This window comes from Mustelus asterias, chromosome 1, assembly GCF_964213995.1.
Source record: "Mustelus asterias chromosome 1, sMusAst1.hap1.1, whole genome shotgun sequence".
NCBI classification, from domain to species: domain Eukaryota; kingdom Metazoa; phylum Chordata; class Chondrichthyes; order Carcharhiniformes; family Triakidae; genus Mustelus; species Mustelus asterias.
The window spans coordinates 148956392-148984317 of NC_135801.1; the positions used below are offsets into that span (position 1 = coordinate 148956392).

At 43.0% G+C, this 27926-nt stretch overlaps 1 protein-coding gene across 4 annotated transcripts in view; it reads right to left on the reverse strand.

Annotated features, from left to right (window-relative positions):
• amacr (alpha-methylacyl-CoA racemase) overlaps positions 1-27926 on the reverse strand; it is a 74041-nt gene that overhangs the window by 19073 nt on the left and 27042 nt on the right. For all 4 annotated transcript variants that reach the window (XM_078220381.1, XM_078220399.1, XM_078220390.1 and 1 more), the window contains exons 3-5: positions 22450-22593; positions 19760-19920; positions 15436-15622 (exon numbers count right to left, since the gene is read on the reverse strand). In XM_078220381.1, coding sequence (XP_078076507.1) covers positions 15436-15622; positions 19760-19920; positions 22450-22593 — 492 coding nt within the window. The remainder of the gene's footprint in view (positions 1-15435; positions 15623-19759; positions 19921-22449; positions 22594-27926) is intronic.

Here is a 27926-nt window from a genome sequence, read left to right on the forward strand (position 1 = left end):
TGTAAATTAAAATAAAAAAATATTGCTATACTGCTGTAATAAATGCTTAATTTAATAACATATGTCTTGGTATCATAATTCCAAAATCTGACAATGTGACAAATCATGACAATGATAGAAAAAAAGTTCAGTGACAATTGGTCTTTCAAAAATTATTACGAGAAATCAGGGCAGAAGCTAAATAGCTTGGCAATAGGATAAATACTATCAATATTAATTATAGAAGATGTGCAAAGAGAACACTTTGTGGAACCTTTAAATATTTGATATACATTCACTAAATTAAATGAATTAATGAATTTAAGAGATGAAGATAGTCCATAGGATTAGCACAGCTACCTCCTATATGGGTAAGATAATTGTATAGCAGCGACATCTCCTATGCAGTCTTGGATTTCCCATGCAGTGGGAAAGAAAGGACAGCTTTCAGGATAGAAATTAGATAAGTAACATTAATGCAATCTGCTCAGCTGAACTGAATCTGTCACTTCAATTAAGTTGAAAGGGCTTTAGGAAATTTAAAATCGAAACAAATTACATCATGATGACTTAGAATCACCAGTCTGTTCATTTAATTTCAAATTCAAATGGAATGCAAGTATGTCCGTATGTACTAACATAGTTCATAGACCATTTTAAAGTAATAAACTTCGAGATGTTACTCAAGGGAAATCTCGAAACTGTTTCCTGACTTTGTGTTGTTGCCTTTGTGTGTCTGCCTTCCATATCTCTTTGTTTGTTTTGCTTGCTCACACTTCTTTGCTCCCTTCTCTTTTTGTCCCCATTGCTAAATTATTTGTTTTGGGTGAAAGATCACTAACAACAGCAGCAAATTGTATTTATATAGTATTTTCCTCAGAGTAAAACATCCCAAGGTGCTTCACAGGATTATTATCGAACAAAATCAAACACAGAGCAGAGGCCAGCATACATAAATTAAGGGGTAAAGCATTTACAGTTAAATTTTATTTGAATAACATGCTACGAATGACCCAAAAAAAACTACTGGAAGCAGAGGAGTACAATAGGGGGTGCACGAGCCTTTTCACATGTAACTATTGTGCAAAGTGAATCACGATATCCTAAAGTGTGCATTCTCTATCCCACTTGGTATAAAGATCTAGAAAATATATTCTGCAATGTTCCTTTATGAAATTGAAAAAGCAACAGCGTTTCCAGTTATTGCCCATTTCTCATCCTCTCATTTGTATCACGTATGATTTAAGCAGATTTATATTGATCCTTGATACAACTGTTTCTTGTCAATAGCAAAACATTGAGCTTTACTACCCCATACGAATAATGAAATAACAAAATCAGTAGGAAGCCTGATTAAGTACTTCTGAATTCTGCATGATCATAGACAAACATGAATGCGTACAAAACTTAACAATACACAGCAAATAAGCAAAATACTTTCCTTCTTGCAAAGTATTATCATACTTCATGGAAACAGCACCTAGAGAAGAGTGCAAGAGGAGACTGAAAACAACTTAAGTGCTAGCTTGGAGTTTGGAGCTCCTGAGGTGACAGCAAGATTCAAAGGTGACGTGGGGCAAATGGAAGCTGCTGACTGGATGAGTATGGTAGGGAAGTATTTTGTACTTTTATCACATATTATTTGGAAGGTCTTTATTTTGTGGTTTATAGTTTGGGCTATATTCTGTAGTAATGAGGAAAGGGAAGAAAAGCCCAAAAGTAATTGATATTATTTGATTTTTAGTATCTTCCAAAATGTTTAATTTAAGGGGTAAGTCATGGCAGGAGAGCTCAAAGCCATGGAATATTCCTCATGCTCTATGTGGGAAACCAGGAACATTTCCAGTGACCAAGGCCAGCATGTGTGCAGTAAGCGTCTCCAGCTGCAGTTCTTAGAAGCCTGGGTTTCAGAGCTGGAGCGGACGCTGGGGACACTGTGGAGCATCCGTGAGGCAGACAGTTTTGTGGATAGCATGTACAGAGATGAGGTCACATTGCAGGCTAAGACTCCACTTGCAGGAAGGAAATGGGTGGCCACCAGGCAGAGCGCCAGGCCTAGGCAGGCAGTGCAGGAATCTCCTGTGGCCATTCCCCTGCATAACAGATATACTGTTTTGGATATGACTGGGGTGGGTATTGGCTTCTCAGGGGAAGCAGCAACAGCTAAGTTACATTTGACTCTCCTGCACAGGAGAGGAGTAAAACATGTGGGAATACAATAGTTATTATTGTATTCAATTATAAGGATTCAATTATAAGGGAAAGAAATAGACATTTCTGTGACCGCAAACAAGGATATGTTGCCTCCCTGGTGCTAAGGTCAAGAATGTTTCAGAGCAGCCACAGGACACTCTGGAGGGGGAGGGTGGTTGTGGTACACAATTGTACAAACAACTTGGTTAAAAACAAGGTCCGAAAGCATAATTAAAAAAAAATTAATTCATGGGTGTCGCTGGCTGGCCAGTATTTACTGCAGTATAAGATGGTGAGTTGAAAAGAAGGACCTCAAAGGTCTGTGCTGCATGCTAGTCAGAGCAGAAATAGCAGGATATATAGGATGAATATTTGACTGAAGAGATGGTGCGAGGGAGAGGTTTCAGATTCCCGGGACATTGGGCCCAGTTCTGGTGGAGGTGGGACCAGTACAAACTGGATGGGCTGCACCTGGGCAGGACTGGGACTGATGTCCTAGGGGTAGTATTTGCTTCAGTGGTAGGGGAGGATTTAAACTAAAATGGTAGGAGGATGAGAACCTATACAAAGAGTCAGAAGAGGGGGGAAAAAGGAACAAGAACAAAAGACAGAAAGAGGGATAAGAAAAGTGATAGGAAAAGTGATAGGCTGGAAAACCAAGGGCCAGAATCAACCAGGGCCACAGTCATAAATAATGGGAACGGGACAAGGAATATTAAAAAGCCAAGCCTTAAGGCTTTGTGCCTTAATGAGGGAGCATCCACAATAAAGTGGATGAATTAATCACACAAATGTATATAAATGGTTATGATATAGTCAGGATTACAGAGGCATGTCTTCAGGGTAACCAGAATGGGAATTGAATGGTTAAGGGTATTTAGTATTTAGGAAGGACTGACAAAAAGGAAAAGAGGGTGATTTGCATTGCTGGTTAAAGAAAAGATTAATGCAATAGTGAAGATGGGTATTGGCTCTGATGGTGTTGAATCTGTATGGGTAGAGCTGAGAAACATCAAGGGGTAAAAAAATGTTAGTGAGGGTTTTATATAGACCCCCAAACTGTAATGGTGATATTCAGGATGGCACGAAAGAGGAAATTGGAGACACATGCGATAAAGAAACATCTGTAATTATGGGTGACTCTTGTCTGCATATATTTGATTTGACTTATTATTGTCACATGTATTAGCATACAGTGAAAACTATTGTTTCTTGCGCACTATACAGACAGAGCATGCCGTCCATAGAGAAGGAAACAAGAGAGTGCAGAATGTAGTGTTACAGTTACAGCGAGGGTGTAAAGATCAACTTAGTGCGAGGTCGGTCCATTCAAAAGTTTGACGGCAGCAGGGAAGAAGCTGTTCTCGAGTCAGTTGGTATGTGACCTCAGACTTTTGTATCTTTTTCCCAATGGAAGAAGGTGGAAGAATATCCGGGATGCATGGGGTCCTTAATTACTTTGGCTGCTTTTCCGAGGCAGCGGGAAGTGTAGACAGAGTCAATGGATGGGAGGCTGGTTTGCATGATGGATTGGGCTACATTCACGAACTTTTGTAGTTTCTTGTGGTCTTGGGCAGAACAGGAGCCATGCCAAGCTGTGATACAGCTGGAAAGAATGCTTTCTATGGTGCATCTGTAAAAAGTGGGTGAGAGTCGTAGCTGACATGCCAAATTTCCTTAGTCTTCTGAGAAAGCAGAGGCGTTGGTGGGCTTAATTAACTATAGTGTTGGCATGGCGGGACCAGGACAGGTCTGTGATGATCTGGACACCTAAAAACTTGGAGATCTCGACCCTTTCCACTTCATCCCCGTCGATGTAGACAGGGGGAATTTTTCCTCTACGTTTTCTGAAGTCAATGACAATCTCCTTTGTTTCACCACATTCTCTATCTCATTCCTGCACTCTTCATACTACGATGGTGTTGTCAGCAAACTTGAAAATCGAATTGGAGGGGAATTTGGTCACACAGTCATAGGTGTATAAGGAGTATAGTAGGGGGCTGAAAACACAGCCTTTTGGGGCACCAGTGTTGAGGATGATCGTGGAGGTGGTGTTGTTGCCTATCCTTACTGATTGCGGTCTGTGAGTTAGGAAGTTCAGGATCCAGTCACAGAGGGAGGAGCCGAGGCCCAGGATTGGGCAAATCAAATTAGTGATAATATCGTAGAGGATGAATTCCTCAAATGTGTGTGGGATGGTTTTTTGTCGGACCAATACATTGAGGAACCAACTAGAGAACAGGTCAACCTGGAATGAGGACTGTGTAATGAGAAAGGAGTAGTTGGCAATCTAGTTGTGCGAGACCCCTTGGGGATGAGTGACCATAACGTAATAGAATTTTTCATCAAGATGGAGAGTGACATTGTTGATTCTGAGACTAGGGTCCTGAATCTAAATAAAGGAAATTATGATGGTATGAGGCCTGAGTTGGCTTTGATGGATGGAAACGTTACTTAAAAGGATGGCAAGGATAGGCAATAGCAATCATTCAAAGAGCGCATGGATGAACTGCAACAATTGTTCATTCAAAGCAGGAAAGGTGGCCAAACCATGGCTAACAAGTGAAATTAGCAATAGTATTTGACTGAAGGAAGACAATAGGTCAGAAAAAACAGCAGACATGAGGATTGGAAGCAGTTTAGAATTCAGCAAATGAGAACAAAGGGATTGGATAAGAAGGGGAAAATAGAATATGAGAGTAAATCTGCAGGGAACATTAAAAACTGACTGTAAAAGTTTCTATAGGTATGTGAACAGAAAAAGATTGGTGAAGACAAATAATTGGAAAATTTTCGGATTGGAGGCAGGTTGCTAGCGGAGTGCCGCAGGGATCAGTGCTTGGTCCTCTGCTCTTTGTGATTTTTATTAATGATTTAGAGGAGGGGGCTGAAGGGTGGATCAGTAAATTTGCTGATAACACCAAGATTGGTGGAGTAGTGGATGAGGTGGAGGGCTGTTGTAGGCTGCAAAGAGACATAGATAGGATGCAAAGCTGGGCTGAAAAATGGCAAATGGAGTTTAACCCTGATAAATGTGAGGTGATTCATTTTGGTAGGACTAATTTAAATGTGGATTACAGGGTCAAAGGTAGGGTTCTGAAGACTATGGAGGAACAGAGAGATCTTGGGGTCCATATCCACAGATCTCTAAAGGTTGCCACTCAAGTGGATAGAGCTGTGAAGAAGGCCTATAGTGTGTTAGCTTTTATTAACAGGGGGTTGGAGTTTAAGAGCCGGGGGGTTATGCTGCAACTGTACAGGACCTTGGTGAGACCACATTTGGAATATTGTGTGCAGTTCTGGTCACCTCGCTATAAGAAGGATGTGGAAGCGCTGGAAAGAGTGCAGAGGAGATTTACCAGGATGCTGCCTGGTTTGGAGGGTAGGTCTTATGAGGAAAGGTTGAGGGAGCTAGGGCTGTTCTCTCTGGAGCGGAGGAGGCTGAGGGGAGACTTAATAGAGGTTTATAAAATGATGAAGGGGATAGAGTGAACGTTCAAAGACTATTTCCTCGGGTGGATGGAGCTATTACAAGGGGGCATAACTATAGGGTTCGTGGTGGGCGTTACAGGAAGGATATCAGAGGTAGGTTCTTTACGCAGAGAGTGGTTGGGGTGTGGAATGGACTGCCTGCATTGATAGTGGAGTCAGACACTTTAGGAACATTTAAGCGGTTATTGGATAGGCACATGGAGCACACCAGGATGATAGGGAGTGGGATAGCTTGATCTTGGTTTCAGATAAAGCTCGGCACAACATCGTGGGCCGAAGGGCCTGTTCTGTTCTGTACTGTTCTATGTTCTATGTAATTGCTTACAATTAGAAACAAGCGAATTTATAATGGGCAACGAAAAAATGGCTGACCAACTAAATACATACTTTGTGGACCTCAAAGATAGTGACCACTTTCACAAACAAGGACAAAAGAACGTACCAAAAATGTTGGGGAAAACCGGGTTTAGCGAGAGGGAGGAACTGAAGAAAATCAGTATTAGTAGAGAAATGGATGGTATTAAAGGCCGATAAATCCACATCCCAAAATAATTAACAAAGTGGCTCCAGAAATAGTGGATGCATTGGTGGTCACCTTCCAAGATTCTATAGACTCTGGAACAGTTCCTATGGATTTGAGAGTAACTAATATTACCCTATTACTTAAAAAAGGGAGGTAGAGAAAAACAGGGAATTATAGACCAGTCAGCGTGACATCGGTAGTGGGAAAAATACTTTGGATCCATTATAAAACATTTAACAGCAGAGCATTTTGAAAACAATGGCAAGTTTTGGACAGAGTCAGACTTTATGAAAGGGGAATCACGCTTGAAAATCTGGAATTCTTCGTGCATGTTATTAGTAGAGTTGATGAGCAGGGCGAGGGGGGTTCTGTGGGTGTGGGTTATTTGAACTTTAAGAGGGCTTTCGACAAGATCCCACATAGGAGATTAGTATATACAATTGAACTGCACGGAATTGGGGGTAGTGTATTGAGATGGATAGAAAACTGGACAAGAAACAAAGAACAGAAATGAACGGGTCTCTTTCCAAGTGGCTGGCAGTGATTAGTGGGGTATCGCAGGATCAGTGCTCGGGCCCAAGCCATTCACAATGTACATTAATGATTTAGATGAGAGAACTAAATGTAATATCTCCAATCTGCAGAGACACAAAGCTGGGTGGAGGGTGAGATGTTTCAGTGTGATGTGGACAAATTGAGTGAGCAGGCAAATACATCCCAAATGCAGTATAATGTGGATAAATGTGAGGTTATCCACTTTTATAGCAAAAACAGGAAGGCAGATTATTATCTGAATGGCTATAGATTGAGAGCTAAATTTGCCGATGACCCTAAAATAGGTGGGATAGAAAGTTGCAATGTGGAAATAAGAAACTTACAAGTGGATAGAGACAGATAGGTCAGGTGAGTGAGCCAAGATGTGGCAGATGGAGTTTAATGTGGCAGATGGAGTTTATCGTGGCTGAGTGTGAAGTTATCCATTTTGATCGGAAAAATGGAAAGGCAACTTATTATCTAAATGGAGAGAGACTTTGGGATGCTCCTGTGCAGAGGGATCTAGGTGTCTTTGTGTACAAGTCGCAGAAAACTGGTATGCTGCTAATGGACTCACTACGGACCTGGAAATTTGAGGGCTAGGAAACCAAGGAGTGGGGCCCAGGGAGCCGAAGATTGGGAAGCAAAACCCAGACAGCGGAGATGCCAGAGTGCATTGCCAAGGGACAGAAGTGTTGGGGCGCCGCACCTGGGTGTCTGGAGTGGGGCCCAGGCGGGCCAGAGCAGAGCATGAGGACGCAGATGAGGGACCACTGGCATCCAAATGAGTGAGTGACTGAAGACTGTGTGAAAGAGTGTGAAAAGGAGAAGAGAGAGAATGTGAAGGTGGGAGAGGGGAGAGCAAGAGTGCGAAGGGTTGGGGTGAGAGCGAGAGTGCAAAGGGGAGACAGCGAGAGTGTGAAGGGGTGGGACGAGAGCGAGTGTGCGGAGGGAAGGTGGAGAGTATGAGAGGGCAGGGCTGGTGGAGAGTGCAGGGCCAGAATGTGTCCATAGGTTTGGCTCACTCCCAGGTTCAGGGTTCTCACTCTCCCTCACCACACAAGCCATCATACTCTCTCAGCCTCTCTGACAATGAGTGAGGGTGATTGAGTAAGCATCCTGAGACTGGGAGTGAGCTGGAAACACACACTCTAACCCTATTACATTCTAATACTCATCTTTATTTATTACCCATTGTTTATCTGCTCAGTGAGTTATTTCTTTTCACACCCCAATTTCTATTTTAAATTCATGTTTAAATCTGTGTCAGACTTTACCTTCTCAAAATTTGCTCATCGATCCAGTAATGAGAAGAATTTTGAGGTGTAGCCCGCCCCCTTCCCCCAAATGAGAAAAGGTTGGACATGCCTGATCTACAAGATGCACTTGCAGCAACTTGAAAAGACTCATTCAACAACATCTTCCAAACTTGTAACCTTTACCGCTTATAAGTACAAGGAAGCAATTGCACAGGAACACCACCACTGCAAGTTTTTTTTCTCCAAGTCACACAACATCCTGACTTGGAACGATATCACAGTTCCTTCACTATCACAGGGTCAAGATTCTGGACCGCCTCCTTACAGCACTGCAGGTGTACCTACACCTGCATAGGATTGGGGGAAGTGTATTGAGATGGATAGAAAACTGGTTGGCAGACAGGAAACAAAGAGTAGGAATTAATGAGTCCTTTTTCAAATTGGCAGGCAGTAACTAGTGGAGTGCCACAGGGATCGGTGCTGGGAACCCAGCTAATCACAATGTATATTAATGATTTGGATGAGGGAACAAAATGTAACATCTCAAAGTTTGGAGATGATACCACGATGGGTGGGAGGGTGAACTGTGACAAGGATGCAGAGATTCTTCAGAATGATCTGGACAGGTTGGGTGAGTGGGCAAATCAATGGCAGATACAGTATAATTTGGATAAGCGTGAGATTATTCACTCTGGAAGTAAAAACAAGATGACAGATTACTACCTGAATGGCTGTAAATTAGGAGAGGGGAGTGTGCAACAGGACCTGGATGTCCTTGTGCACCAGTCACTGAAGGTAAGCATGCAGGTGCAGCAGGCAGTAAAGATGGCAAACGGCATGTTGGCCTTCATTGCGAGAGGTTGAGTACAGGAGCAGGGATGTGTTGTTGCAATTATACAGGGCGTTGGTGAGGCCACACCTAGAGTATTGTGTGCAATTTTGGTCTCCTTTTCTGAGGATGTTCTTGCTCTCGAGGGAGTGCAGTGAAGGTTTATCAGGCTGATTCTGGGGATGGCAGGACTGATGTATGAGGAGAGATTGACTAGGTTAGGATTGTTTTCGCTCAGACGAGTGAGGGGGGATCTCATAGAGATTTATAAAAGTCTAACAGGACTAGATAGGGTAGATATAGGAAGGATGTTCTCAATGGTGGGGAGTCCAGAACCAGGAGTCACAGTCTGAGAATTCAGGGTAGATGTGTTTAGGACGGAGGTGAGGAGACATTTCTTCACCCAAAGAGTGGTGAGCCTGTGGAATTCATTACCACAGGAAGTAGTTGATGCCAAAACATTGAATTTATTGAAGAGGCGGCTGAATATAGCACTTGGGGTGAATGGGATCAAAGGTTATGGGGAAAAAGCAGGATTAGACTACTGAGTTGGATGATCAGCCATGATCGTGATGAATGGTGGAGCATGCTCGATGGGCCAAATGGCCTCCTTCTGCTTCTATCTTCTATGTTACACCAAATAGGCTGCAGCAATTCAAGAAGTTGGCTCATCACCAACTCAACGGCAATGATGGACAATAAATGCTAGCCTTGCCAACGACAAGTAGAGATGGTTAGACTCCCTCTTGTTGAAGATGGTAATTTCCTGGCGTATACGTGGCACAAATTTTACTTGCCATTTATCATCCTAAGGCAGAATATTGTCCAAGTCTTGCTGCATGTGGACACAGGCTGCTTCAGTATCTGAGGAATTGCGAACTGTGCAATCAACAAACACCTCACTTCTAACCTTGTTTGACAACAAAGACTGTGGCAAGTTAACAAAAGTCCTAACATACAGAACAGTGTTGTCACCACACCCCTGTACTACAGTGAGATTGTGAATGGGCAATACATGAGAGCACAAGAGAAATTCCATCAGCAATTTTGAATCCAGTGAGAGGCCCATGAAACGAATGCTAGTGTCCTTGAAGCCAGCTCCACAAGCATTCAGGCAAAATTTCTGCTACATCAGCTTCAATGGATTGAACGCTGAAAAGAAACTCCCTAACCAGGTCCCGTTTCCTCAAACCAAAAGTTCCAGGAGAGGAAAATGTTTCAAGCATACTCGGAAGCTATCCTTGAAACATGACAGCATGGACATTAATGACTGGGAGGAGTTTCATACGAATTCTTCAAAATGGTGACAACTTATCCATCAGGTTGCATCAGGCTTTAATGATGAGGCAGAGCGATGAAAAAGAAAGAAGACAATGTAAATCCTGCACTTCAGATCAGGCTATCTTGAGATACATCCTGCCCTCTGTGTCCAAAGATCTATGGGTCAAGAATTGACCTGATTAATTACATAAGGCCCCTTTGCAGAAACTGGTGGACTTGAATAGACATCATCCTTGAATTGAGGGTCAACTGCTAACAATGAGAGAGAAGGTCATTGATTAACTAGCTGAAGATTGTTCAGCTCAAGGCACCAACCTGAGAAACAGATGCAAACAATAGCCTAGGGCTGAGATGATTGGCCTCAACTCATTTTCCAACTTAAATTTGTTGGGCTCTAACGCCACACTCAGGACAAATGTTGTTTGAATGTCAAGTGCAGCCACTTTCACTTCAACTTGAGAATTTAGCTCTTTCCTTCATATTTGGACCAAGGTTATAATGCGGTCTGAAGCCGAGAGGCCCAGGTGGAATCCAAACTGAGAATTGATGGCCAAATTATTGCTGAGGAAGTTGTGGTCAATGACACCTTGTTAGAATCATAGAATCCCCACAGTGCAGAAGGAGGCCATTCGGCCCATCGAGTCTGCACCGACCACAATCCCACCCAGGCCCTACCCCCCATATTTTACCCGCTAATCCCTCTAACCTACACATCTCAGGACTCTACGGGGCAATTTTTAACCTGGCCAATCAACCTAACCCGCACATCTTTGGACTGTGGGAGGAAACCGGAGCACCCGGAGGAAACCCACGCAGACACGAGGAGAATGTGCAAACTCCACACAGACAGTGACCCGAGCTGGGAATCGAACCCGGGACCCTGGAGCTGTGAAGCAGCAGTGCTAACCACTGTGCTACCGTGCTGCCCCGTGTTGATGATTGAGCATTGACTGATGGGAAACTATTAGCCAAGCTCAGCACTTGAGGCTGAAAATGATGGCAAATGTTTTACCTGGTCTTTTGCACTTATGTTCTGGGCTTCCCATCATTGAGGATAGGGATGTTTGTGAAGCATCTTCCTCCACTTAGGTGTTTAATTATCATGTATTCACAAATGAATGTGGCACAGTGGTTAGCACTGCTGCCTCACAGCGCCAGGGACCCAGGTTCGATTCCCGGCTTGGGTGTGTGTGGAGTCTGCACATTCTCCCCGTGTCTGCATGGGTTTCCTCCGGGTGCTCCGATTTCCTCCCACAGTCTGAAAGACGTGCTGGTTAGGTGCATTGACCTGAACAGGCGACGGAGTGGGGCGACTAGGAGAATTTCACAGTAACTTCATTGCGATGTTAATGTAACCCTTACTTGTGACTAATAAATAAACTTTTTAAAAAAAACTTCTAAAAAGGACTGCAGAGCTGATCTGTCACTTGTTGAATTGCTTATCTGGGTAAATCGCATGCTGCTTCTGCTCTTTATCATGCATGTATTCCTGTAATGCAGCTTCACCAGGTTGACATTGTTAGGTATGCCTGATGCTGCTCTGGCTGCTCCCCTGGCTTGGTGGTAATGATAGAGTGGGAGGTAAGCTGGGTCATGAAGATTGTGGTCTTGGTCTAAAACAGCTGAACTGGATGACAGGGGGTATAAGTCAATGTGGCTGGGAGCTAGGTTGAGGCAAAGAAATTTCGACTGACTCAAGCTGGAACACAGAGGATATCAAACACTTGAAAATCAGAGTGGGGCAACAAGGATCAAGAGGGTCAGAATTTGAATCAAAGAAACTTAAAATGGAGAAAATTGTTCGCTTACAGTTCAGTGAAGGTGCAACAGGCAAGAAAAAACAGAATATTTTCAGGTGGAAGCTACATGCAGCAATGGAGAGGGGAAGATCTAGAGTGCCACCCAGTGGTGGGAAATGTGTTTTTGTAGAACTATGTAGAATTAACAGCATTGAACCAATCATTTGCTGGTTGGAATGCTTCACATGGGTCTCCTACCCCTATCTAATTTACTGTAAATTGAGGCTCAGGCTAATAATCTGGCCACATGGGTTTGAATCCCACCATGGCAGCTGATGGAATTCAGTTAGTAGTCTGGTATTAAAAAGTCTCAGTAATAGTGCCTTTGAAACATTTGTCAATTGTCTCGTTTACTAATGTCCCTTCTGGAAGGAAACCTGCCGTCATTACCTCTTCTGACCTATATGCTACTCCAGACCCACAATAATGTGTTTGACTCTTAAATGTGGGCAGCACGGTGGCACAGCGATTAGCACTGCTGCTTCATAGCGCCAGGGACCCGAGTTCGATTCCTGGCTTGGGTCGCTGTCTGTGTGGAGTTTGCACGTTCTCTCTGTGTCGGCTAAAGTTTTCTGCGGGGCTCCAGTTTCCTCCCACAGTCCAAAAAACATGCTGGCTAGGTGCATTGACCATGCTAAATTCTCCTTCAGTGTACTTGAACAGGCACCGGAGTGTGGTGACTAGGGGATTTTCACAGTAATTTCATTGCAGTGTTAATGTAAGCCTACTTAAATAAACTTTAACTTTAAATGCTCTCCAAAATGCCCAAGTAAGCCACTCAATTGCTTCAAACCTGCTACATTGTCTACCAAAGGGAATGAAACTAAACAGATCATATAGTAGTGACCAAGGTACCAGAAACAACAAAAGAAAACGCAACCCTGTTACCCTTGCCACCATCTGGGAACTTATGTCAAAACTGAGACCACAGGCTAGTCAAACAACAGTCTGTAATCATAATTGACAGACAATATCTCAGACACCACCCTGGATATGCCCTGTCCCACCGACGGGACAAGCCCACAATAGGTGACGGAACAGTGGCATACAGTCACCTGGGAGTTGCCCTGGGAGTTCTTAGCATTGACTTCAGACCCCATGAGATCTCATGGCATCTAAAACTAAACATGGCCTTGCTGATTACCACTTACTGCAACCACGTCCAATGCCGTACACCCACCATCAACCCCCTCCCTCTTGGTTGATGAATCAGTACTCCTCCATGTTGAACATTGCTTGGTAGAAGCAGTGGGTGGCTCTGGGTGGAGATTTCAATGCCCAACATGAAGACTGCCTCAGTAGCAACACTAGTGACTGAACTGACTGAGTCTTAGCAGACATACCTGTTAGACTGACTCTGTGGCAGTGTTGAGGAAATCAATAAGAGGCAAAAAACCTACTTGACTTCATCCTCACCAAAGATACATCTGTTCATGTTATTATTGGTCGGACTAATCATCACATAGTCCCATCTTCACATTAAGGATGTTGCCCATTGTGTTGTGTGACCCTACGATCGCGCTAAATGGGATAGATTCTGAACAGATCTCGCAACTCAAAACTTGGTATTCATGAGGTGAACCATTAGCAACAGCAGAATTTTATGTTACACAATCTGTAACCTCACAACCCCGAATATCCCCCAAGCTACAATGGCCATGAATCTGGGGGAAATCAACCCTGGTTCAAGGATGAGTGCAGGATTGCATGCCAGGAGCAAAAACAGGCATACCTAAAAATGAAGTGTCATCCTGGTGGAACAACAATGCGAGACTACTTACTTGCCTGCGAAACTGTGAAAGCAGCATGCGATAGATAGAATGATCCCACAACCAATGGATCTTATCTCAATTCTGCAGCCCTTCCATATCCAGTTGTGAATGGTGGTGGACAGTTAAGCAAGTTATTGGAGGAGGCGGCTCCACAAATAGCCCCATCCTCAATGATGGTGGAGAGTTCAAAAGACAAGGTTGAATCATTTGCAGCCATTTCAGCCAGAACTACTGAGTGGATGATCAATATTGGCTTCCTCCTGAGGTCACCAGCTAATTGTAACTTGAGGATATTCGGGATCGTCAGGTTACAGTTTGTGTTACATACAATTCTGCTGTTACTAATGACTCATAGCACCTCATGGATGCTATGAAATCCTTGATAATGGACTCCAGCAACTTCCCCAGTATTGACATTAGGCTTACTAGTCTATAGCTCTCTGTTTTTTCTCTACCTCCCTTTTTGAACAGCTGGCTTACATTAGATACCCTCCAATATGTAGGAACCAGTCCAGAGTCCAAAGAATTTTGGAAAATAACCACCAATGGATCTACTATTTCCAGGGCCACTTCGTTAAGTACTCTGGGATGAAGATTATCAGGACCTGGAGATTTATCCATCTCAAATCCCATCAATTTCCCCAAAACCATTTCTCTATTAATGTTGATTTCCTTCAGCTCCTCACTAAAACTTGTTTCTCTCAGAATTTCTGGTACATTATTTGTGTCTTCTTTTGGGAAGACTGAAGCAAAGTATGAATTTAATTCCTCGACCATTTCTTTGTACCCCGTTATGAATTCTCCCATTTCTGACTGTAAGGGGCCTACATTCGTTTTTGTTAATCTTTCTCTCTTTACATATCTGTAGAAACTTTTACAATCAGTTTTTATGTTCCCCACTAGCTTACTTTCATACTCTATTTTTCCTCCTTAATCAATCCCTTTTAAACTGTTCCTAATCCTCAGGCCTAGTGCTTTTTCTTGACAATTTGTATGCTACTTCCTTGAATCTGATACTATCTCTAATTTCCCTTGTAAGCCATGGTTTGGCCACAATTCCCTTACCACTCTTGCGTCAAACAGGAATAAACAACTTCTAGAGATAACCTATTCATTCTTTAAATGCCTGCCATTGCCTGTCCACTGTCTTTCCTTTCAGTAATGTTTCCCAGTCCATCACAGCCAATTCATGCTTCATACCATCACAGTTACCTTTATTGAGATTCAGGACCCTGGTCTCAGAATCAACTACATCATTATCCACCTTGACAAAGAATTCGATCATATTATGGTCGCTCATCCCCAAGGGTTCTCTCACAACTAGATTGCCAACTAATCCTTTCTCATTGTGTGACACCTAGTCCAAGATGGCCTGCTCCCTTGTTGGTTTCTCAAAGTATTGCTCCAAAAACCATCCCATACGCACTCCAGAAATTCCTCCTCTATTGGACTGTGACTAATTTGACTCTCTCACTCCATATGCAGATTAAAGTCGCCCATTTTCACAGATGTATACCACCTCAACCAACGTTCTTAGCATGGCTTAAGGCTTTTTGGTGCTTGTGTGATGCACTTGAGATACACAAGAAATGTTAAGGCTATAGAAAAGGTAACCCAAAATATTACTTTATATTAAACTGTGGGAGTAGAACAAGGGGCAAAGATGTAAGTTAATAGAATAATGTTAGGATTGATAACAAGATTTCTTTACCTCACACCAAAAGTAAAACTGATAATCAGATAAAGTAGTCATGGCAAAATAAAACACACTTGCCTTCAATCAGCTGGTCATAAAACTTTGGCTCCAAAGCACCAACGGCCATATACTTTCCATCAGAAGTCTTGTAGGTTTCATAAAATGGTGCTCCAGTGTCCAGCAGATTTTCACCTCTTTGCCTATCCCAAAGACCTGATTGTTGTGATTTCCAAAGCCAAGAGCTAAAGTAAGCTGCTCCTTCAACCTGACAAATACCAGTCAGATTTTAAAAATAAAACTGAAATATGGCAATGAAATGTACTCACTTTCAGGATCATGGATACAAGAGGTTTCAATGGACCTTTCTATTTTATATATTTTAAAATTTTTTATCAAATAACCTTCTCAAATTGGTGACGACAGATAAGTATTAAAAAAACGCAAACAAATTTAATTTTGAAAAATCCAAGAATTCAATTCAAAACTTATCAACCAATTGATAATTCCAGCAAATTACATAGGCTACATTTTTATACAACACAAATGATTTTCCCACAGGAATGGTATACTCTTCAATGATTTTGTATCCATTTTTAAATTAGCTGAATTAAGGCAAGCAGAGAAATAACGTTGAGGCAATTCCAACTTTTAAAAAAATGGGGGTCATCTTACTGGCTCGTCATGCTAGTCGATCGGCGTGGTGGGCCAATAAGTCGCGGGAGAGAGGTGAAAAACCGAGTTCACGCCTCTCTCAATCTTACTAACCCCAGATTTCCGGCATGAACAGCCTTGCACTGGAAAGGGTGTGAGGCTAATTTCAATATTTAAATGTTTATTTAAATATCATTGTGAACCCAGGATGCTATTACCTGGGCTCAATTGCCTTAATGGCCTCGCTGATGAAGGTTCTCACCGGCAAGGATCATGTATGATCCCCACCAATGGGGGACCTGATGTGATGGCCTCATCAGTGGGACAGGAGGCCATTGAGGCCCTTCAGGTGGTCAGGGGCAAGGGGGTGCAGGCAGTGCCCATTGAGAATGCCAGCCTGGCACTGCACACAGGGCAGTGCCAAGGGGTGGGGGCCACAATAGGGGTGGAACCTAAGGGGATGTGGGGGAGAAGCTGTGAGCTCTGCAATCAGCTGAGGTGGGTACTGGGGCATTGTAAATCAGGGCAATATCTGGGGGGGTGGGCGGTGGAGGGGGGGGGGGGGTGAATGGCTGGGGAGGCGAGTATTGACAGATCTGTGTCCCGTTGCACAGAACAGAAAGATCTGTATATGCATAATAACACTTTCTAATGTGGGCACCTGGCTTTCCGGCAACAATAGTCTTTCTCCATTCCCCCTATCCCTACTGCCATAAGATTCTGCCTGAGAACTCGCCAAATTAATGGGTGCAATTCTCTCCTGTTTTCACGCTTGTTTGGCACGTCAAATATTTTTTTTAGTAAGATCACCCCTATTAAATCAGTTCTGTTTAATGCTTAAGAAATGAAGGTCGACATTTTAACCCCTTAACACTCGGCCTAAAAGTCTGGAAGGAGGTCAGGAGAAGTGGCCATGTTAGCTAACATATTAGGATTGAGCAACCCAACCTCTTCTCTATCAAATTGGGTACCTAAGCAGGATTCAAATCAGTGGCCCCATGACTTAGACTGAAGTAGGAAAGGCCTGAGGTGTAGGATTCTTAGAAGCAGATTACAGGCAGGAGGAACCATTTATCCAAAATTCCTTATAGGCTAGGAGGAGTGTTCTCCTGAGGCCTCACAAGGAAGCCACTATCTTCTGCCAATCCCAATAAAAGACAGAGCCTGCAGCTTTCCACCCATTGGTCTAGCCCAGCCCCGACTGTCACATGGAACATTGTTTTTATTCTATCACACTCCCGATTTGTACCTTGCGGACAGTCTTTAGGGAGTCAGGAGTTAATTGCCTCAGAATTGCAAACCTCTGAACTGTTCTTGAGAGGACAGTGCTGGTTACGTTTTGTCAATTTGAGTACACACTCAATAGGTCTACTCTTTGTCTCTTGCAACCTAATTAATTCTCTATCTAACCTAATAGATTTCCTCCAATTCCATAAATTCCCATTTTTATTCAGCGGGGTGGGGGCGGGGGGGGGGGGGGGGGGTTGTTAAACCAGAGCAGTATGTCAGCAGTAGAAATAACTGAGGGATAGCTACAGACTAAGGTCAGTAAGATTAAGAGGAAGTGCAGGCAGGGAGTAGTTGTTGAACACAGTGGGACTGGTGGTCTGAAGTGCATTTATTTCAACACGAGGAGTTTAACAGGTAAGACAGATGAACTTAGAGTGTGGACTAGTACTTGGAACTATGATGTTGTTGCCAATACAGAGACTTGGTTGAAAGAGGGACAGGATTGGCAGCTAAACATTCCAGAATTTGGATGCTTCAGGCAGGTTAGAGGAGGGTGTAAAAGGGGTGGGGATGTTGCAATACTGGTTAAGGAGAATATGATGTGGAGATGCCGGCGTTGGACTGGGATACGCACAGTAAGAAGTTTCAGAACACCAGGTTAAAGTCCAACAGGTTTATTTGGCAGCACAAGCCACAAGCTTTCGGAGTGCTGCTCCTTCATCAGGTGAGTAGGAGTTCTGTTCACAAACAGGGCATATAAAGACACAAACTCAATTTACAAAATAATGGTTGGAATGCGAGTCTTTACAGGTAATCAAGTCTTAAAGGTACAGACAATGTGAGTGGAGAGAGCATTAAGCACAGGTTAAAGAGATGTGTATTGTCTCCATCCAGGACAGTTAGTAAGATTTTGCAAGCCCATGCAAGTCGTGGGGGTTACAGATAGTGTGACATGAACCCAAGATCCCGGTTGAGGCCGTCCTCATGTGTGTGGAACTTGGCTATCAGTTTCTGCTCAGCGATTCTGCGTTGTCGTGTGTCGTGAAGGCCGCCTTGGAGAACGCTTACCCGAAGATCAATCAATTGAGTTTGTGTCTTTATATGCCCTGTTTGTGAACAGAATTCCCACTCACCTGATGAAGGAGCAGTGCTCTGAAAGCTTGTGGCTTGTGCTACCAAATAAACCTGTTGGATTTTAACCTGGTGTTGTGAGACTTCTTACTGTAAGGAGAATATCACAGCTATATTGAGGGAGGACACCTCAGAGGGTTCAGGCAGCAAGGCAAAATGGGTACAGCTCAGGAACAGGAAGGGTGCACTCACAATATTGGGGGGTGTATTACAGGCCTCTCAACAGCCAGCGGGAGACAGAGGAGCAGATATGCAGACAGATTTTGGAAAGATGCAAAAACAACAGGGTTGTTGTGGTGGATGATTTTAACTTTCCTAGTGTGGAAAAGTCAAGTACTAGGGGACATAGGTTTAAGGTGCATGGGGAAAAGTTTAGAAGACATGTGCGAGCCAAGTTTTTTTTTTACACAGAGGGTGGTGAATGTCTGGAACACACTGATTGAGGAGGTTGTGGGAGCAGGTATGATAGCGGCATTTAAGGGCCAACTAGATGAATGAATGAATAGGATGGGAATGGAAGGATACGGACTCCATAAGTGCATACAGTTTTAGTTTAGGCAGGCACCATGATCAGCGCAGGCTTGGAGGGCCGAAAGGCCTGTTCCTGTGCTGTGCTTTTCTTTGTTCTCCTTTGTTCTCTAATGGAGAACATGGTTGAATATCTTTTGAAAGTCCATATAAATGACATCCATAATGTTAATTACCTCAAAGAATTCAACTCACTTCTTGTACCCTTTACAGCTCCATACTGACTGTCCCTCATGATCAACTCATATTTGGTCAAATACTCCAAACACTTTTTCTCCTAACCAACTTTTCTTCAAGTAGCATTAAACTACTAGGCCTACAATTTTGAAGTTTATCTCTCTTAATTGTTCAGGGATATTGGCACGTTTTCCACTCAAGGAAACAATTCTAAATTGAGTGTGTTTTGGAAGATCACGACCAAGACATCAACAATTTGCTCACCTCTTTCTTTTAACTAGGATTAGAAACCATCAGATCCTGGAGATTTGTCTATCTTTAATAACATTAGTTTCACTAGCATTACTTTTTTTTTTGCTTTATTTATATTGAAACTAGTTTGTTCCACCTCTTGATTTATTTTTAGATTGGTATCTCTAATTCTATGTCAAATATGTTTCATATAGCCCATATCTGTTATCCCCAGATCTGTAAAAGACATTAATAGTTGTTGCATGCCAAGTCATTGACAATGTAGCTTCAAATCATGGCCAGTGGTAATAGCCCAGGGTTTTGCAATTGCCAGAACTATTCCACAAATAGCAGGGTTCATCCCGTCCAATCAGGTTCTCCTATGCCCTTCCCGACTCCCCATTGGTATCAAGGTAGAGGTTTTATGGTTATTTTAGTTAAAGACTCAGCTCACCATGTTTGCATCAATGACCTGTCCTTTTCCAGATCGTATTCTCTCATACAGAGCCAGGATTATACCCATGGCACACATTACTCCACCTCCAGCAAAGTCAGCCACAACGTTTAATGGTGCATAGGGATTCTCGCCTTTTCTGCCAAATTTTGATAGTAGACCTAAGTTCCAAATAAATGTTGTTAGTAAACTGTATAGCAATAACACTATAGCATAAATGCTCTAAGAGAAAGAGATCTTAATATTCTTCTTCTTCTCTTCGAGTTCTCTACCAAACAGGTAGGGCAAGGAGGCAGGTTCCAAATTCACCCCAGCCAGAATGGGGACGAAACCCAGGCTGTTGACACCAATCTGATCCACACCAACTGCTCAGTCAACCAGCCCTCACAAGAGTCAGAGTTGCTATGACAACATATACTTTTCAAATGCATATTTGTAGCCTGGAGCTATGGAGTCTGATGGTAGAGGCTCCAATTTCTCTCCATCACATGGCTGACCAAGAACGTCTCACTACAGTTTGCCTACTGCCGCAACAGGACCACAGCATACGCCATCTCCCTGGTCCTGCACTCAACCCTGGAACACCTAGATAGCAAAGACATCTATGTCAGACTCCTATTTATTGACACAGCTCAGCCTTCAACACCATTATTCCTAAAAAACTCATCTCCAAACTCCATGGCCTGGGACTTGGCTCCTCCCTCTGTGACTGGATCCTTAACTTCCTAACCCACAGACCACAATCGGTAAGGATAGGCAACAACACCTCCTCCAAGATCATCCTCAACACCGGTGACCCACAAGTCTGTGTCCTCAGCCGTTTACCATACTTCTTATATACCTGTGACTGTGTGGCCAAATTCCTCTCCAACTCGATTTTCAAGTTCGCTGATGGCACCACCGAAATGGGTCGGATCTCAAACAATGATGAAAATCTGGTGAACTGGTGCAGCAACAATAATCTCTCCATCAATGTCAACAAAACGAAGGAGATAGTCATCGACTTCAGGAAGTGTAGTGGAGGACATGCCCCTGTCTACATCAATGGGGATGAAGTAGAAATGATCGAGAGCTTCAAGTTTTTAGGTGTCCAGCTCATCAACAACCTATACTGGACCTCCATGCCGACACTATAGTTAAGAAAGCCCACCAACGCTTCTATTTTCTCAGAAGACTACGGAAATTTGGCATGTCCGCTATGACTCTCACCAAAGTTTACAGATACACTATAGAAAGCATTCTTTCTGGTTGTATCACAGCTTGATATGGCTCCTGCTCTGTCCAAGACCGCAAGAAACTATAAAGGACAACCAATAAATCCCAGTCCATCACTCAAACCAGCCTCCCATCCACTGACACTGTCTACACCTCCTGCTGCCTCGGAAAAGTAGCCAGCATAATTAAGGACCCCATGCACCCTGGACATTTTCTCTTCCACTTTCTTCCGTTGAGAAAAAGATACAAAAGTCTGTGGTCACGTACCAACTGACTGAAGAACAGATTCTTCCCTGCTGCCATCAGACTTTTGAATGGACCTACCTTGCATTAAGTTGATCTTTCTCAACACCCTGGCTATGACTGTAACACTACATCCCGCACTCTCTCGTTTCCTTCTCTACGAACAGTATGCTTTGTCTGTATAGCGTGCAAAAAAACAACACTTTTCACTGTATACCAATACATGTGACAATAATAAATCAAATCAAATCCTCTGGACCCCATGAATGATTGATAAACCTGCACTGATATTTTTAAAGATCATTTTAGAGTGACCTGAAGCAATCCTTTCAAGGACTGATGGGTAGGCCACTCATCACCAAGTAATCAATTAGCAGAACACGCAGTTTGCATACACCTCCCCTTGGTCTCTCAAAATTGCATTGGGGTCCTATTATCATTATATGTCTTCCAGTAGGCGAATGAGGTTATCACTCATTTCCAGCAGATTGTAAACAACCACTTAAAATGCCAGTGGTAAGGGGACAGTAACTACTGTGGTGCGACATCATGCTGCCTCTCTGCTTGTGGCTGGCAGAGGGAGTGTGAATTGGCTCCAATATTCATTCATCTATATTATCTGGATAAGTAGCATTGCATTTTATACTTGCTGGCAATGGTGTAATGAAAATAATTTTTAAAAGTATCTCTGCACGAAAGCGCCATAGCACTACTTAAAATATTATCCAGCTAGTAGGGTGGCAACTGTACAGTCAAATGAAGGGGGAAACTAATTAATGATGTTGCTACATTGTATCCCACTGAAGAGGGCTTCAGAATAATCTGCTGGGAAGTGTTTTACACCAGGGGTTACACTATTTAACACATGAGCTAACATTCAAGAAACAATTCAAAAATTACATTGAATGATAGCACAAACTAATGCTGCAAGTATGCCTCAGTACTACAACTTGCACATTATTCAATTGGATTGATTAGTCATATAAATATTGTAGCCATGGCAAGAATTCAGTGTTACAAAAAAAGTAATTTAAAAATTTCAAAAATGGAAAGGGTTCAGTAAAATGCAAACTTATACTGATCTATCAGAATAACATTTTAATTGAATCTCCCCCTTTCTGTTCAAAATTTACTAACTCCTGTGAAAATAGTTAATTTAAACAATTCAATGGACACAGAAATATTGATTTTTTTTCTCCTGAACTAGATCGCAATAAATACATTCCAATTACCTGACACAGCAATGTAGTTGATATCATGCCCGGCATTTTTGGAATATAACCCACTTTGTCCAAACCCAGTCAACCTGGCATAGATAAGCTTTGGATTCTGTCCAAGTACATCATCAGGACCAAGACCCAGCTTCTCCATGACACCTATAAAGGGACACATGTTTCATTGACTTGGAACAGCCAGCATGCAAACCAACTCTTCCATGAACACAACTACAATATTGATAAAAGTCGGCCAAGAAAGTCAGAAGTGTGATGGAATATTCTGCATTTGCCTGGCTCTGTGCAGCACTAACAACACTCAAGAAACTTAACACCACCCAGGACATAGCAGCCCTTTTGATTAGCATTCCTTCCAAAAACATTCATGTCCTCCCCCCCTCCCTCACCGACAGACAGTGGCAGCAGTCTGTACCATCTACAAGATACACTGCAGGAACTCACCAAGGCAGCACCTCCAAACCCATGGCTGCTACCATCTGGAAGGACAAGGGCGGCAGACACACAGGAACACCACCAGCTGATCTGAAAGTTCCCTTCCAAGTCAGTTACCATCCTGATATGGAAATATCATCATTTCTTCGCTGTAACTGGGTCAAAATCCTGGAATTCCTTGCCTAACAGCACTATGGGTGTATCTACGCCTCAGGGACTGCAGCAGTTCAAGAAAGCAGCTCACCACCAGCTTGCCAAGGGCAATTAAGGATGGAAAATGAATGCTGACCTAGCCACCGACACCCACATCCTATAAATTAGTAAACCAAAACAAAGTACCGCAGTTTACTCCACAGAAAGCAACTGATGCCTCCTGACATCCCAGAGCAGGGAATTTTTTAAATTAATTGATGGTTTCACTTGAATGTAGTTTAATATTAAGTTTGCTGAACTGCAGTTTTAATTCCCATTTATTAGAATTAGCAAAGAGAATGCTGTTTAAGTTAGAATGTCTTTTCAGCTTGAATGCTCACTAATTTCAAACTTTTAAACTGCCAAAAACAAGAAAGCTTTTAGAAAAGCTAAAGAAACAAAAATGACAAAACTAAGGGTTACATGTCAGTGGCTGGGCCAAAATACATGCATGTTGGGGCTGTGATCGGGTAGAACAGAGACTGGAAGATACCTGACTGGATGAAGTTTTGTGCAATTTAGCTTTTGGGATTCAGCGGTTGGGGCTTGTGCACTTGTCGGTGCAGAGATTTGAGCTGAGGGTGTGATGACTAAGTATGTAATACCACCTACCCAAGATTAATGTCATTCTCAACAGTTCCTTGTAAACTGTTGTTGAAACCTTGCATATATAAAGTCTCAAAGTTTTACAGCACAGAAAGAGGTAGTCAGTCTATTGTGCCTGCACTGGCCTTAAAGCACTTATATTTAATGAAAAAATCAGACAATTATGAAGTCAGCTTTGAACTATGGGACAAACAATCCAAAGAAACTTGAAATTTATTCTGAAATCTTGCAAACTGCATTTAAATAGCCTAAATGCACCTGTATTTCTAATTACCTGACACTGAAAAGGTGGAATCAAAATTCTTTCCCTGTTATCCCAACGTAGTCATAGAAGAAATCAAGAAGAAGAAATCATACAGTGCAGAAGGAGGCCATTCAGCCCATCGAGTCTGCACCGACCACAATCCCACCCAGGCCCTACCCCCACATATTTACCCGCTAATCCCTCTAACCTACACATCCCAGGACTCTAAGGGGCAATTTTTTTTTTTTTTAACCTGGCCAATCAACCTAACCCGCACATCTTTGGACTGTGGGAGGAAACCGGAGCACCCGGAGGAAACCCACGCAGACACGAGGAGAATGTGCAAACTCCACACAGACAGTGACCCGAGCCGGGAATCGAACCTGGGACCCTGGAGCTGTGAAGCAGCAATGCTAACCACTGTGCTACCGTGCCGCATCTCATGATGTGGAGATGCCAGCGTTGGACTGGGGTAAACACAGTAAGAAGTTAAACAACACCAGGTCCCAACGTAGGGCAGACGTTTGCGTAGGTGACGACTTTTAGATTAGATCAACATATGGTTAGTTTTCACTTGCTGTGATGAAGTAATAGTGCTGATAATTTGTGTCTGATTTCCAAAGAATCAAATTTTCAGTCTTATCAAGATTGCAGAAAAAAATTAAATCTACAACAAGCTACTCAGTAACTGGCTGGTATTTCATGGGGAGGGTCAGAGCCAAGAACCTAAGGACCTCTGCTCTTGCCTTTACATACTCAACTGCAGAATACTGCACCCACTGTATGGTATCAATCTGCCCTCTTAAATCTATCAATGAACAACTCAACATTATGCATCATCACAAATAGGCTTCGATCAACTCACCTCCCCTGTCTCCCAGTCCTAACCAACATTGCCACCAAACTGCAGTCTCTCACACCATCACACCACCAGCCCCCCCCCCCCCCCCCCCCCCCCCGCCTCCCCACCCCACGCCACCAGGTCCCACAACCCCCTCCACAACAGGAGGAAATTGCAACAGGTAAGCTACTGGAAAAAATCTACTCCAAATCAATCCTACCTTATTCAATGACATCCTCAACGCACCAGCAATATGCCTTCCCTCACACCACCCCATATATTTAGCCCCACCACACCAAGGACCTATGCAAGTGCATTGGGAGGAGAAAACATCCACCAAAATTGATTGTAAACCTCACTGCTCATCTACCCAGCTTTGATTTCCCACAATGACACTGGGCCCGTTTAAACCACTTGTGGACAGCCGTGCCCTCTATGCAGTCACCCAACATTAGATGGGTCACCCAGACATCCTGGCTGCAGCTATGGTGCAGTCCAAACTAACATTCTCATTATCAAGGCATGTCCATGAACTAATCTTGAAGGCAAGTTTAAAGAATCTCATCAAACGACTGACAAGCTCTATGGCTATGCACACCCTAAAATTAAAATAAACCAATGATCAAACACAAGGATAAAGCCATGGTTACAAAGCTAAACGGATGTCTGCATCAGTTTTACATTTCTGAAGATAGTACCATAGTCCTTGTATTTCAGGACAAATGTGCAACTAAAATTGCTTAAGTACAAAGAACAAAACAGCACAGGAACAGACCCTTCGGCCCTTCAAGCCCGCGCCGCTCCCTGGTCCAAACTAGACCATTCTTTTGTATCCCTCCATTCCCATTCCGTTCATGTGGCTATCTAGACAAGTCTTAAACGTTCCCAGTGTGTCCGCCTCCACCACCTTGCCCGGCAGCGCATTCCAGGCCCCCACCACCCTCTGTGTAAAATACGTCCTTCTGATATCCGTGTTAAACCTCCCCCCCTCACCTTGAACCTATGACCCTCGTGAACGTCACCACCGACCTGGGAAAAAGCTTCCCACCGTTCACCCTATCTATGCCTTTCATAATTTTATACACCTCTATTAGGTCACCCCTCATCCTCCGTCTTTCCAGTGAGAACAACCCCAGTTTACCCAATCTCTCCTCATAACTAAGCCCTTCCATACCAGGCAATATCCTGGCAAACTCCTCTGCACTCTCTCTAAAGCCTCCACGTCCTTCTGGTAGTGTGGCGACCAGAACTGGGCGCAGTATTCCAAATGCGGCCGAACCAACATTCTATACAACTACAACACCAGACCCCAACTTTTATACTCTATGCCCCGTCCTATAAAGGCAAGTATACCATATGCCTTATTCACTACCTTCTCCACCTGTGACGTCACCTTCAAGGATCTGTGGACTTGCACACACAGGTCCCTCTGCGTATCTACACCCTTTATAGTTCTGCCATTTATCGTATAGCTCCCCCCTACGTTAGTTCTACCAAAATGCATCACTTCGCATTTATCTGGATTGAATTCCATCTGCCATTTCTTTGCCCAAATTTCCAGCCTATCTATATCCTTCTGTAGCCTCTGACAATGTTCCTCATTATCTGCAAGTCCAGCCATTTTCGTGTCGTCCGCAAACTTACTGATCACCCCAGTTACACCTTCTTCCAGATCGTTTATATAAATCACAAGCAGCAGAGGTCCCAATACAGAGCCGTGTAAACAGTAAACAGTGGTATGATTGTCCTTTAAGGCTAAGGGTGGTTTATGACCTGATATTATTTACTGCAGAATGCTCAGTAAAATGGGGGAGGTCATATGTGAAACTCTGGCATATATATTTAATAGATCATTCAAGAAATAAAATTTTAAAATGCTGTAAAGAGAAATGGTAGCTTATGACCTTTGTAGGGGTATGAACTCTGCATCACAGCTGGAGTCTGAGCGATGAATAGTAATTAAAATAGAAAAAAAACAGAGAGAGCGAGTGTGCTATGATCCTTCTAGAGCAATGGTTCCAAAGCCTTTATAGGTCACATGATGCCTCTATACTGTAAAAATACTTTGAGGCATACCTCCTATATTCTCTGAACTGCCCTCGAACAAAATACTTTTTTGAGGCAATTTTCAGCCTGCATTCTCCCAAGCAGATTTCACTTAAGGTTTGCTCCTTGCAGCACATTCTCTAATTGGAAACTGTTTCTTCTTTTATTAATTTGATTGGCTCCTATTTCACACACTGTCTTCCTTCCTTACTAGGAACTTCGTTCTAATCTTATCCCCGTCCTCTCTCCTGTTATTTTTTAACCTCTCTGTCTTTCTCGCTTCTCCCAGAACTTTTGTGCCCTCTGAGATTTTTCTGTGGATGCATGGGGCCTTTTCAGCTCCAATCCCTGTTGGTCATATTCATGGGCCTGACCAATGTAAAAAGTCTAAACTGCACACATGTGGCTGTTTCCCGGCCTGAGCTTCATCAGGTCTTGGAGATACTGACCACAGTCCTGAAGAGACAGGTTAGTTTTCATTTGATTACATGAATTTTTAATCATTTTGAATATTTTTTGTGTGGCATACTTGGCGAGTCTTCACAGCAGATCAGTGGGCCGTGGCACACCAGTTAGGAATCACTGTTCTAAAGAGTAACGACTTTAAACAAATAAATTTGAACTACCAGTTGGTAGCTGAAAGGATGATAATATTTCAAGTGTTAAGACTTTTATTATAATAATTAGACTAATTACTGACTAAATTATTGCCTAAACCCTATTTTTGTAGGGAACTTGTACTTTAACTACAAAATTGAACTTTTCCCTTTTACTTCCAACACAACTGGAAAACCCACTTCACAGGTATACTTTACACTGTCCCTTAAGTAGTTTTTTGATTTTCCTGGAACCAGTCCCAAGTTCTCAAGGGTTTACTTCCATTCTCTTCCTTTCCCAACAGCTAATTTTAAACACCCAAACTATCTTTCATACTGAAGGTTTGTTCCTGGAGAATCGCCCTCCAATGCAAACTAGGTCAAGTTTCGAGGCTGTTTCAAACCCTCATCAGTTTGTTTTTTTCAATCCAAACACGAGCTCCCACTTGCACCCTTGTGCGGTGAACCATAGAGATTTTTGACTTTTGCCCTCTTTCTCCTTCCCAGATCTTGGCAG